This window comes from Aulostomus chinensis, chromosome 1 (genome assembly GCF_037954235.1).
Source record: "Aulostomus chinensis isolate RoL2024-O1b breed Wild chromosome 1, RoL_Achi_v1.0, whole genome shotgun sequence".
Lineage (NCBI taxonomy): Eukaryota > Metazoa > Chordata > Actinopteri > Syngnathiformes > Aulostomidae > Aulostomus > Aulostomus chinensis.
Window position 1 is genome coordinate 59,385,089 of NC_141320.1, and position 14,055 is coordinate 59,399,143.

Genomic DNA, 14,055 nt, shown 5'->3' on the forward strand with positions numbered 1-14,055 from the left:
GGCTTTCGTTTCACACCAAGTCATTTCATCTGAGCCCTGAAAAAAAAAAAAAAAAAAAACGTAATTGCATTTGATTAGATCAACAATTGGACTGATGTCGAAGCAAATCTCCTGATGATCTTGGTGTGAAAACGTGTCCTACATCAGAGAAATGGATGCTTTTTAATTTCTTTATTTTTTCTTTGGCCTTGGAGATTTATGTTATTTTTTGCAACCGGCATGCTTGTGCATGCTCATATGAGGTGCACGCCTGCTGTTGATATGATGAAGACCAATAGGGGTAGAATTCTGTGCAGTGCCACTCCTCTCTTTTTCTTGCTGGCCAATTATTCTGTATCTCTCCACCAGGGGGAGGCATTCCTGTCCCTCCCTTGCCCATCCACTGGTATTACATTATGGCCGCCGGGGGCGCCCTCCTTCTCCTGGCAGTGGCCATCTTGGTCAGAGCCCTCTGTTGCTGCCGACAACACCTGGCCACCAAGAAGAGCCAGCTGTCAGTGGCCTATCACAGCTCCTCACAGTGCTTCCAGTATTCTAACTGGTCCTCCAGTATGGCCACCCCAGGGGTGGAGCCAGTCCTGACAGTGAGGTTGGACAGCCGGGACCGACACCGTACCCTCTGCTGAACAGAGGACTTAGCTGCGTTGTTTGGCAGAGCGGGATGTCTACTTGTGATGTCAGTGGCAGGACGTGTGTCATGATGCTGCAAGACTGACTCCACACACCCCTCCATCATTTAGTTTACGGTCGCAGGGGTGACGGGGGCCCAAACTGTGACAATGTGCAAAAACCACTGTGCTCCCTCGCAGGAATGGATGTAGCTTCGGTTGCTGTTTTCTTCTTTGTTCCATTAAGGAGTTTGCTGTTGACTTTTCACACTGTGACGAATGTGATGAAAGGACTGAAGCCGGAGTAAGTTATTTATCTGAGCTGCTCGTTTTGGACCGCTGAGAGCTGTCTGGCCCGTCATAACCCCCCCCCCCCCCCCTCCCCCAAACGGTCCTCCTGGAATGACCCCAGCGTGGACATATACACAGACATGTGTGGGCTGGGAGGGAGGGAGGGGGTGCAGGTTCTGCTGCCAAACCACCACAAGCTAAAACAAGACCCCAGAGACACGTGGAGCTCTGAGAGGGAGAGAGGGAGGAGGCATCTAGCTGAAGCTGGCGGTAGAGACGATGGGGAGAACCCAAGAAAATCAAACTCTTAGTGTCTGTGGAACCAAACGAGGAGGCTTTGATAGGAGTCGGGCTTGCTGCTCCAGTAGAGAAGGTGTTGGAACAAAGGAGAGAAAATCTGTCCATTGTCCTCTTCAACAGAGCATGTGCACATTTAATAAACAAAGGAATGTAAATCCATCATACTTAAAGTCCCGCATCACAAATGGAGATAAGCGGCTCGTTTGATTGAACATGTTGTCTCCTCCTGATAAAGGCATCAGTCAGTGATGGATGCCGCCGCCGTCCGCAGTGTTTAGCGCTTCATCTGGATTCTCCAGCGTAATAAAGCATGTTGCTCCGCTCCCATTCATGCTTCATACCACCCACTGCCGTTGTTCCCCGCGCCTTTGAGCTGCCCCGATGAAAGCCGTGCCGAGCCAAGCCATGTTGCGTGTGTGTGTTTCTCTCCCCCCCCCCCCCACCCCCAGCGTGAATATGTGCTTGTTGTTTTTAAGGGTTGTAAATAGACACAGCTGTCCGCCGTCACCGCATCTTCTTCTTTTTTGATTTAGACTCCTACAATACCCACAATGCCATTGAAGCAGCTGGAAGCCAGTGTTTCGCTGTATATGCGCAACTCTGACAGAGAGCCAAGACACAATGAAAAGCAGAACTCCAGCAGTTTAAGAGTTCTTTCTTAGTGCCATAAGAGTTGATCAAGCTAATGCACTTCTGACTAATATCAACACGTCTGCCACCTGAAAGCCAATATTAACCGAGACGGACCGTTTCTCTTCCATCATCTGGAGGAGTTTGACGAGAGCTCACCCTGGATTAAATGGAATTGAGGTCTTCGCTCTTTGGTTTAACAGCGCACGTTCTCTTGATCTGTCACACCAGCAAATAAAAAAGAAAAAAAAGAAAAAGAAATCCATCACCTTCAAGCCCACACAGCTCGATTTCATTGTCGATTTGTCGCCACAGTTTAGTCGCTCCTCTCCTTTTCTCTGGAGAGTGTAGTGGGTTTTTTTTTTGGCGCACTCTCGCCATGTGATTTTAAATCAACTTGGGGAGGAGGGATTGGACACCCTACTTGGTCCATCTCAACACCATTCTGCTCCAAGCCTCTAATAGTTGTAATTAGTTAATGGACAGATAACATTTATTAAGGCTGCAGGAAGCACTTCTCCCTCCCCGTCGAATTGCACCTACACTGCCAACTTCAGTTGCCCTGGAAACAAGTATAAAGAACGCCATTGGCCATCAAAGACCTCCAGATCTAGCCGTGTGCCTTGCCAAGCAGTTAGTTCCACTCCTGTAGGCTTGCCAACTTCAGCGAGCGTGCACGTGCGCGCGCACACACACACACACACACACACAAACATATGCATGCACACACACAAAAAAGTCATCTTAAGTACACTTGAATCGCCAGCTAAAACGCTGCTGCTAGTTTTACACTTGTGAGAGACATTTTTCAGTCTGACAGCGTCGTTGGTTCCACTGAATGGAGCAAAACTGTCACAAGCACTACTTAAATGTTGACATGTTTTTGCCGTCGTTTTTTTTTTTTTTTCCTTTTCTCTCTCCTTTCTTTGCTCATCTTAGACGCCACTCTTAAACTTGGCAGCACCAGTGTGTTAGCGTGATTATCTGATGACATGTTTTGCATCTTTATTCACACGGTAATGAACAGTCTTATATCAATCAGTATGCTACATGATGACTGTGTGTTTTGACGGGAATGTGTCATAAGTGATCTTTCTCTATTAAATAAAGTCATATTTTTCTATTATTCCTGTCGGTGTTTGAGCGTATTTGTTGTGGGTCTTTGTTTTTTTGTTTTTTTTTAGGTTAGTGTTGCTTAAACAATGTGCATAATGTTCCGGAATGCTTCAAGACAGCGTGTCCTGTGCTTCTCTCTAACAGTGAAGATACCGAACGATTTTGGAGACGGGCGACTTTTCAGTGGCAGAGACCCGCTAAGTGGAGGTAAGCTAAGAGGAAGCTAAGCTAACCAGAAATAAAAACAAAAACCTTTTTTAAAATCTTTTTTTAAGCAGTTCAACAAAAATTCTGTTTACCTGATTAAAGGCACAGTGTGTGATTTCTGCTATTAGGTTAATAGGTCGATGATGTCATGGAATAGCATTGGATCATGGGAGTTGGTGTCACCTCACTCAGGGGTTACATGTAGCCAGGTTCATATCCTTAGCTGCTGTAATATTAGCTTGCAGTTTCTCTGGTTACTACAAATAACATACCTGGTTTGTTTGATGAAGGAATGTTACATACTTGATCTAAGTGCAGTTTTTTCTCTTTATCTATGTGGTATTGTGTTCGAGTCACACGTCACTCGTGTGTTTCTACTTCTTTCTTCTAGTTCTGCAGCTCCCAGAGTGGAACACAGCGTCACCGTCTGAGCCTCCGGTGACCCGTGTTTCTGAGAAGGACAACTCCTGGTTGTACACCCTGGACCCCATCCTTGTCACCATCATCGTCATGAGCTCCCTGGGCGTCCTGCTGGGGGCAGTGTGCGCCGGCCTCCTCCTCTACTGCACCTGCTCCTACAGCGGCCTGTCGTCACGCTCCTCCACCACCCTGGAGAACTACAACTTTGAACTGTACGACGGTCTGAAGCACAAGGTGAAACTGAACCAACAGCGCTGCTGCACCGAGGCGTGAAGAGGTTGGGGGGGGGGGGGGGGGTGGGTACAGAAGGAGATGGAACAAGCGCCAGAGATACGGCCATTTTGTGAAAACCACTCACTATTTTCTTCATTTCCTCCAGTTCACTTTAATTCCTCGACGATGCAGATCCCTGGACAGATGGACAACTGTCTTTAGCTCCAGTGAGCGCTGCTTTCACGGCACAGCCAAGCGTTAGTGTGGCTAAAGAACCAATGAGAGAGAGACTGGGGGTCACCCAGGTGGATCGTTCCATTACTGAGGGTGGGGGTGGGGGTGGGGGTGGGGTTTCCCGGCCTCAAAAAGTAAATATCTACACATATCAATGACAGATTCCTGCTCCACCAAAAGAGAACTGTTTGTAAATGCATCATAGATTTGTAAGAGGTCTAGTTTTGAAGCTGGAAGCTACACATTCTGAGTCAGAACACGTCGTGTTGGAAAGGTGGTAGGTTAGGAACGAGCTTAGAGAGCGTCTGTTTTGATCACATGTGAACACAGTGGCCTAGAATTTAGCTCCTTTGTGTGGCCCGTCTGCTTTTTTTTTTTTTTTTTTTTCCCTTCTTCTTTTTGGTTCCGTCGTAGACTCTGCTACCTATCAGCCTCCCTTATCCTCTTAGTTCCTGGCAGTCCGTGGTATTTTTAGTCACTGACATCCCTCGAGTTCGTCTTTCTGCTCGGTCACTCGCTTTCTGTTTAATGTTTCGGTTCTGGCCCGTCGCCAGTCTGTGATGGCAGATAAGTAGGAAAAAAAAAAGAAGAAGAAGAAGCAGAGAAAAGTGTGTGTAAAGGTGTGGGGGGGAGGGCATTTGAACAAATTCTTTTAATGACAGGGAAAGTTATTTTTAGATTAAGTCATCGGAGACTGTTGCTACTGTCCACGAGAAGGTCATGTTTACATTGTGTTAAAAGGTCAAGGACTTGGAGTCGGTGCAACCTATGGATTGCTGGTAAAAGCGGGGAAAGAGACTAGCGGAGAGAGAGAGAGAGAGAGAGAGAGAGAGGACGACTGACAGAGCACTGAAGTCCCCCACATCTCACGGGGGCCGTGTTCTCTCTGTGCTTTGGCGAGGACGCATAAACAAACGGGATGTGAAACGAAACGCCAGAAACCTCGACTGAACGTGTGCAACGGACGCGCAACGAGCCTCACAAGTCTGCACAGAGATGGAGAAGGAACTATGAGGCGGAACCGGGTCAAGATAATCTCTCTCTCTCTCTCTCTCTCTCTCTCTCTCTCACACACCCTACATGTGGACCTCAAAAGCCATGTTTTAAAGGACCTACCACACCTCCCCAAACACGTACACGCACACACACACACACACACACACACACACACACACACACACACACACACACACACACACCTGGCTAGTTATGGCCGAGTTCCTGATGTTTTGGTTCTTTTTTTGGCGGGGGGATTGTTTGTTTTTGTTTTGTTTGTTTTTCCTTTCCTTTGGGATGATTTTGAACCAATCAGAGAGGCTCTTGCACGCTAAAGTGGACTCATAAGCCATGAGATGAAGAGGGTGATGCACACACACTCACACGCATACACACTCGAAATTACTTGTCAACACACACTGACAGGATTTGCTTGTATATACAGATACACATAAAAATGAAGGGAACAATGGCTGCTACTGAGAACCCTGAGTTATATATGACATTTCCGTCCATACAAACACACACACGTGCGCACACACACACACATACACGCGCACACACACACCCTGCCTCGCCTCTGAGGCCTGCATCTCTGGACCCCACTGACTCTCTTCAAAGTGCCTTGGAGCCTCGGGGATCCAGTTTGCCTTTGGAGCCGGAATAAGACACAGTACCTAAACACTGCGAGTGACAGTGATGGCGCCCCCTTCTGCCTGGGAGGACCAAACACATTAAAAGTGACAAGATCCCCACTTAACGCACTGCTCGGACTGCTGTTGTTGTTGTTGTTTGAAAGGGGTCTTTGTACAGAAATGCTCTTTTTATGATTGTTATGATAATTATTGTTATGATTATTTAATAAAGGATTTATACCATACTACAAACCAAGCTGTTCAGCGTGTGTCTTCCTGGCATTATTGACAACCCATTAACAATTAGATCCACAAACTTGGAGTCAAACTTTCACTTTTAATGGAAAAAAAAAAAAAAGGAACACACAGACACACACTCCCTCACAAGCTCGTGTTGTCTCTCTCTCTCAGTCACATTCATACGGATAACGCCGTGTTGTCAGCCTGCCACACTTGGCTTCTAATCTCCCCATGATGTCCCATTAGTCTGGACCTCTGGTGGCCCTCATTTAGGAGCTTCAACATCAAAGCTTTGAAGTGCCTGGCGTCTCAGCCACACACACATACATCATACAGTACCATGCAATTACTCTGCTTCTCTTTTATACAGTGTGTCAACTCTCCCACACACATACACACACATATATACACACACACGGTTCCATTTATCCCCGCAGACTTTCCTCACCTAAATGCAAACCCTGTTAGCGCACAGTTTCAGATCCAGGCTGTGATATCTTGTGCGCGGATGCCGGTAATAAGGCAGCCAAATAGAACCAGGGCGGTTATGGTGGTTGCTGACTTGAGCGCTAAATGAGAAGTTAATGTTGCATTTCTGAGCTTGAATACACTCTCAAAAGGGTTTTCCTTAAGCAGGCATCATTAATTTTGACAACATGTCACACAGTCGAGTTGATATGGAGCTCGTAGCGCAGGTAGCACATTGAGAGCCGTGCTAACAACACGTGTCGACTCTGCTGCTGCTGCAGCACGGCATCGATGGTAGTGGCTGTTAGTAGCTCCGGTCCGTGACATAGCAGGCCAATTACCGCCTTTGAAATAACACAGACAATCCCCGGCCCACCAGAGGAGCGCAATGCCATCTGCTCACAGGTTTGATTGATCCCGGTAGAACAGTCACGACCACATCACACGAATCAACGCCGGCAGGAAATTACCAAAGGAGCCAGATTGCTATTATTCCATACCACCTCTTGTTTCCACAGACTAAATTTTCTTAACTATGTGTGTGTTGCCCAAATGTTGTTTATCTGGGGGAGGTTATCAGTCTGTAATGGCACACTGCAAGGGGCCTTTTTCCTCTTTGCCGTCAGATCAGAGAGTTCTTTTGCGTCTGAAGCCTAGGCTGCCTTCAAAGAAAAAGTCCTGGCGCCCTGTAAGTCGATAGGCCAGATTGTAGAGGGAGCCCGTTGGAGGGGCGCTACAGGAAGTGAGGGAAACACAGATCTAATTAATCTGGGGATTAAATAATCAAGATGGCAGAGAGGGGGAAGAAACTTTGCTCGCTCTTGTAACTCGATCATCTCATGCATCTCTATCATAACAGCTTACTGTTAACCTTCAGCAATCGCTCCTGGTAGTCAGTGAATACTAACAGAGGGTTCTACTTTCCGTCGAGAGATTGAGAAATCCTAAATCCTCCATTTCCTCCTCCCATGCACCTTCAGTGCCAGTCTGAAGAAGAGAACCACCTGGAGACTAAACCTTACATCTCTCTGAACAGCATCCAAAGAGCTGTCATGAGCTGCAGCCGACATGCATAAATACACGCAGAGACTGACAGAGCGCACTCACATTTCTAAATATGTTTCATGCGCGCACAGATCACCACGCAACCACGTCCCAATGGTCTTCCTGGGAAGGGGGCCCAGATAATCTTGTCGGGGCTGCCAGCGGTTCAAAGCACCTATATGGGTCAGAGGATAGTGTGTGTGTGTGTGTGTGTGTGTGTGTGTGTGTGTGTGTGTGTGTGTGTGTGTGTGTGTGTGTGTGTGTGTGTGTGTGAGTGTGTGGATAGTGGATGGCATGTTGCCTACCAATGACAGCAGACCCAATAACAACAAATGCCAGAGTCTTGTATAAACACCAGCAGACCGTCACTTTCCTTCCTCCGTGACATTATCATCTCCACGCCACCGGAGCCTACTGTCTCTGAAAACAAAATACATGGTGGAAATGATTGCAATGAGGAAACGAGGCCGCTGTCATTGTGAGGCAGCACAGAAGAAATTAACTTGTGATTTGAGGGAAGGTTTGAGCCTGTTGACCAGGGATTTGATAGCTCGACTGCGCGGACTCCCTCCAGAAAATGCATCATATTGCTCATCAGCCGTGTTCGAAGTCGCGCTCTGGATATGATTTCCCAGAAGCATCCATGTTTTCTCCATCTTAGTCCATTCTACCACGACTCGGCTTAAACCGTGAAGCAGCAACGTGACCGGTGATCCTGGGGTGGCGGGACACCTGTACACCCCGCTCACGCTCGCCCTATATAGCCCAGAAACTTGTTATCTACCGAGGCGGGATGCTTCTCGCGGTGGGTCCCAACCATCTGTCAATCTGAGTGAAGGTGCAGCAATTCAAGTGTGTGACATCAGAAAGGTTCCTGTAGCAAACACACGCACAATTTTGACAGTTTGTAATGACTTAAGTCAATAATTTGAGTTACAGCACCAACTACTGGCGACAGGAAGTTAGTGACATGACAATTTTACTCAGACTGCGTCAAAATGACATCAGGTTGTCGTCACATGACGTAGGGGAACATAAAATCTTTAGACTCCAACTGTGATTTGTGACCCCCACGACCCTCAACAGGCAGTAGAAAATGGAAAAAAGTTGCAAATATCACTTCCCGTCTTCTCTGGCGCCACCTAATGGACACAGGAAGTGATATTTGCAACATGTATTAGACAAAAAATGCTAAATTTTGTCACCACAAATATACGGCGCGCCGACTTTTGTGCGATCAACTTTAACATTCCGTTTAAGAGAGTTAACTTAACCAAGGAAATCTTTCATATACCAAAGTAGATCTATTTTTAACATAGAATTATTTTTCCGATAATTATACGTCCTCACATTTTTAAACCCATTCCCACCAAACAGCTATAAAAAGTTATATTTTTGGTTGAATCTTTTTTTTTTTAAATCAAAGTATTAACACAACCCTGTTCTAAAAACTGATCAAACGCATTCCAGGCCTGCAGCGAAACCATAATCAATGTGACCTCGTGAGCTGAGGAGAGAAAAACAACTAAAAACGTATTTGTCAATCACAAGTGAAGTAAAAGAAAGTTGTTGGAGGAGTAATAAGGCTTGACAGGTTGTCAGGATTTGAACGCTCTCGGCACCGTAGACAATTCTTTACTCCGAATCTGTCAAAGAATTTCGACTTGTCGCCGAGCTCTGTTATTATCTCCACAAGCATGTCAATAACAGAGCGGGAAGACAAAGTTATACTTCATGGAAGAGAAAAAAAGAAAAAAAAAAAGGAAAAGGTTTAGGGGGGAGTAATCAATGAACAAGGACAAAAGAATGCAGCTCGGGGCACGTAAACAGCGAGGTGATTGGCTGTCGTCGGTGAGGAAAGGAACGCCAGTTTTTAGCGTAATTGAAATGGTCTCCTCGTGACGTTCTTATTCAGATCGGTCCTTTTTCATGACGTGTTCCACCGAGGCCGTCGTCAAAATCAGCTGCGCTCTGAGACGCGTCACTTCTAAAATAATTGATCACGTTAAAAAAATGAAAACGGGGGTAGTTTTTTTTTGGTTTTTTTTAAACAAATCAATAAAACCGCCTCCTGAGTCTCCTCGGTCCTGCAGGTGAATGGAATCTGCAACACGTCCCGCCTTCTGCGAGATCTGCAGCTGTAACCAAGATGCAGAGAACGCACTTGACAGCTTTCGACTTTGACTTGTTGTTTTTTTTTGTTTTGTTTTTTTAATTTCCATCAGCTTCACTGTGCATTTGTTTTTGTTTCTCTTTCTTTCCACTGTTAGCAGGTCGGCAGAGGTCAAGAGGAGCCTTCTCTGTTTGCTTAATGTAGGATGGAGCTCTTAAAGCTACGGGTGATATTTTACGCCTTGTAGGAGGTGTTGCGTGTGTGTGTGTGCGCGCGTGCTTGCGTGCGTGTGTGTGTGTGTGTAACTGTAATGTGGTGACATCCTTCTCTGTGTGATAGTTCTGTATCACAGCGCTCTGAGTAACTGCACCCAGGAGAAAGCGGATTTACAGCCTCATTCAGCTGTGCTGAGCTCCAGTTAAACATCATTCAAACCGCCAACTTGGCAATCTCTCTCCCTCTGTTTTCTCTCTCTACACACACTCACACACACACACACACACACACACACACACACACACACACACACACGATTCATAACAACACTCAAAATGATGTCACAGATTCATTGGGAATTTGCAGTTTTCAATTCATCTCAGTGCATTTCTCAGATTTTTTCTGGTTGGTATTGCGCCCCCTCCTCCTCCTCCTCCTCCTCCCACAAGTGCTCGGAAATGTTCAGAAATTTACAGGCCAAATGGAGAAAATATAAACAGATGAAACAATCGTTCTGCTTCTACGAGGTAACAGAGGCTCGCTGGGTTTTCTTATCAGTCCTTCTCAAGCTCCAGTTTGAGCCCGTTGAGACATAACAGCATCAGGCCACTGGGGCACGAGCAGGGAGTCGAGTAAACACGTCGTAGTAGAATAAGCAAGCCAGACAAAAGGCCTTCCTCCCATGACCGAGGCCACACACACACACACACACACACACACACACACACACACACACACACACACACACACACACTCACAGATGCAAGGCTGCTGTTTCCATAAATACACTGGGAACAACAACCTAGCAGCCAAATCCAACAACAAATACCGCTGTGAAACATCGAATCAATATCCTGTCTTTAGTTTTTGAAACTGTTTGGATTAGGCGTCATCATGGGATTATTTGTAACAGTAATAACCCTCAGAGGATGCACCCAAGGGAGCGTGCACCAGCTGCCTCCCCCTTCTCCTCCGAACGCACCTGGGGGAGGCAAAACAACAATAGATGGGTGTTGCTTACGTGTATTTTTCAATCCTCTTACCTTTTGTTGTTATGGTAACAACAAGCGGCTGCAGGAGGAATAGCATTAGCATGTTTGTTAGCCCTGGAGAGCACCCGGTCAAACCAGCTCTGTGTTTGTGCGTGCGTTGCCTCGACTGAAAAGTGTATAGCCTCCTAGATTTATAGTGAAATAAAAATACAAAAGGTTTTTGTTTTGTTTTGTTTTGTGTTTTTTTTTTTGGGAGGGGGGGGGATTATGCGCATATAAATTCTCTCCTGTGCTGCTTTTCACCTGTACTTTCCTGCCATTCGTGTCTAAAAATTGTGACTTGTAGGGAGTCTTTCTGCTGCACTGTCAAAAAAATGTTGCAGTGAATATGAGATAATACACAGTCTGCAACTTCCTTGGATGACAACATCTGGAGTGGGAAGGTAACACACACACACACACACACACACACACACTCACACACACATACGCACACACCACCCCTCACACCGAGAGCATCAGTTCTTCATCAGCAAGCTTCTAATATTCCCACGACCCCTCGCCAAATAAATAATCCGCCCCCGCTTGACACCAGTGAGAGTCCTTGTCTCCAGATGCTCTGCCTGCCTTCCATCTACCCTCAAGGCCCCACTCCTCCTCCTCCTCCTCCTCCTCCCCTTCCATAACCACACCACAGCCTGCAGGAGAGCAACGCTACCTGCATACGATCAGCGCTTATTGCACCCCTAGATGTGATGGATGGCCTTCCTGGTTCTGTATTGCACTAAAGCATTATTCGTAACCCTTCGGCCCAGAGGAAAGAGATGCTCTTTTGAAATTGACACTCCTCCTCCTCCTCCTCTTCCCTTGTAGCCTCCCTCAGAGCCGCTGTGGAGCTACTCGTGCGGGAAGGTGCCTCCTTTTCCTCTTAATTCTTCTTGGGTGGTGCTTCACAGCCCTCACGGTTCATTTCTTACTTCTCATGAGGAGTGAGTGAGGATGCCGATGTCTCGTGGGGAGGCTTGGCGCGTTTTTAAATATTCAGGCTTTTGCGTGTTTTCTGGGCTCCTGAAGTTTAATCAACTGCTCCTGTTCGACTAGTGATGCCTAATGAGGCAACAAAAGAGCCCAGATGTGGATTTGTAGTATCGGGGGCGGGGAGGGGGGGGGGGGGTTGTTATGGTGTTACAAGGCTCTGCTTTCTTCCCAGGTTGGGAGCAGACATTTACACACTCTTCCTTTCCAAATCTGGACACTCTACTTAAACTTAGCGGATACTTCTGCCTCAGAAGTGTCGCTATGGAGTGGAAACAGACATTTGAAGTGAAAATGATGTTGATGTCGTTATCATTTTGCAATTGTCATCAGGTAGCGAGGCTTGCGTTGATAGAATTTTATTGTGAAGCTGTACTTTCACCCCATAAATGGCATTATTTAGCATTATTATATTGTATGACAGGGTCAGCAGATGCTGAATGAGAATATTTCAGCGCTGCAGATATTTTACAATTGATTTATTTTATTTATCCAGGATGGCTGCAGCCTGTCTGACCCATCGACAGACTTCCTCTGGTGTCAGTCACGGGTCAGACCATGATGTGGCGCTGCCCCTAGTGACCAAACTGGTGTATTGCATGATTTTTTTTTTTTTGAAAGGTGACACTTCAAACTATTTAGATTGTTTCTCTCTGAATAGGCTGAAGATTTCTTATCACGACGGTAAACCTCAAGATTGTGTGTTTTTCTTTTCTCTCTCTCTCGCCTTTCAGAGAGACACACCCCCCCCCCTTCTACCACTCTATCTGCAGAAAACTAAAAGCAGTGGAGGGAGACTTCTGTGTTTGTCGAGCAGTTTGACAGCAGATCTTATCCCCTGCGCTGCTCTCCTCACAGCAGGGAGAGGTGGCTGAGCTGCTCTCCGTGGGCGGCCGGGGTCTCGGAGTCAAAAAAATACGATGTCAAGCTCAGTGGGCCAAGTGGAAAGATTCTCCAAGCTGTGTCTCCATCTGCTTTTAGGTTACATCTATAAAATACACAAACACACACACACATTACTTTATATATATATATATATATTTACTATAGTTTTTCCTGTAAATTCTTAAGTGTGTTTGTTCCATTCCTGTGTCCGTCCAGATCAGCTACACATGATAGATCATTGGTAGATTTGTGAGTATCAAAGGTAACAAAGGTCATCTGCCAGTTCGCCCGTGCTAAGAAGAGAACTCACAAAGCCCAGTCCTTGGCTGAATCCATTCAACAAGAGCCCAAAGCTTTATTGATCGCTCCTCGCCGCTAATGAGATTGAACGGGGCATTCCCAACGCCGCTAATATTCTTTTCTCACTAAATCACGGGATTAGACTGGCATACGCACCTCTCCAGACATCCTCCAGAGAAATGAGGGGAAAAAGGTGAACGTAAGGAAAGATTTACAAAAGCTGCAGCTGAGAGTTGGAGAGAGATGAGGGTTGTGATGGGCAGCCACTGAGGGAAGGTGTGTGTGTGTGTGTGGGGGGGGGGAACAAAAGAGCAGAGTGACAAGCAGCCGATGGACAGAAGGGCCATTTCCACTTGTACAAAAGAGCCAAAGAGATGTAGCTGATTAGCCGCCCTTTATGCCCATTGTGAAGGCTCTAATGATAAGATTGAGCCCTTCTTTCCAATCCCAGCCAGTGTGTTTGCACATGTGGAAGCTCAAACAATACACCAGCTCCTTGGCTTGCGCAGGAGCACACACACACACACACACACACACACACACACACACACACACACACACACACACACACACACACAGAGCGGGAAAAGGTGATTCCTTTTCTTCTTCTTCCTTTCACAAGCAGGTACACATTCCTCAGAGGAATCCTTCTTTCATCCTCGGATCTCAGCTTTTAAATCACTTCCTCTCTTTCTTTTCTTTTCATTTTTTTTTCATTGCAACATGAACTGAAGAAATGACTCATCAAAGTGTAAATATATTTTTCATACTCGAATAATAAAATTATCTTAAATTGACCATTGATCTGTTTCCTGGATTATTTGTTCCTCAGCACCAGTGTATGTGATCGTTATGTGATAATGTTCAAACATACTGCAAGTGTAGCGACCATGGCTGTTAATACGTTTGTATTTGGCGCCATCTACCTGTCAATATGCGACATTGCAACCTCACATCTTCCCAGTTCGATTCAGCGCTTCATGTCAGAGGTTCTCCATTTTGTCGTTAATTGTATTTTTATTTTCACTTTTACGTTTTAAAACATTTTCATGAACGTGCCAATCGTATTTTTTTAACCCCCCCCCCCTCAAAATGAAGAGGTTGAAGAGAAA

At 46.0% G+C, this 14,055-nt stretch overlaps 1 protein-coding gene across 3 annotated transcripts in view; it reads left to right on the forward strand.

Moving 5' to 3' along the window:
- Window positions 1-3,845, forward strand: part of nrp2a (neuropilin 2a) — a 51,349-nt gene extending 47,504 nt beyond the window's left edge. For 2 of the 3 annotated variants that reach the window (XM_086179484.1, XM_086179392.1), the window contains exons 17-18: window positions 3,090-3,152; window positions 3,544-3,845. In XM_086179484.1, the coding sequence (XP_086035610.1) occupies window positions 3,090-3,152; window positions 3,544-3,845 (365 nt within the window). Of the gene's footprint in view, window positions 1-348; window positions 3,060-3,089; window positions 3,153-3,543 lie in introns of those variants that run through there. The other variant, XM_086179517.1, reaches the window with a different exon arrangement.
- The last annotated feature ends 10,210 nt before the right edge of the window (window positions 3,846-14,055 follow it).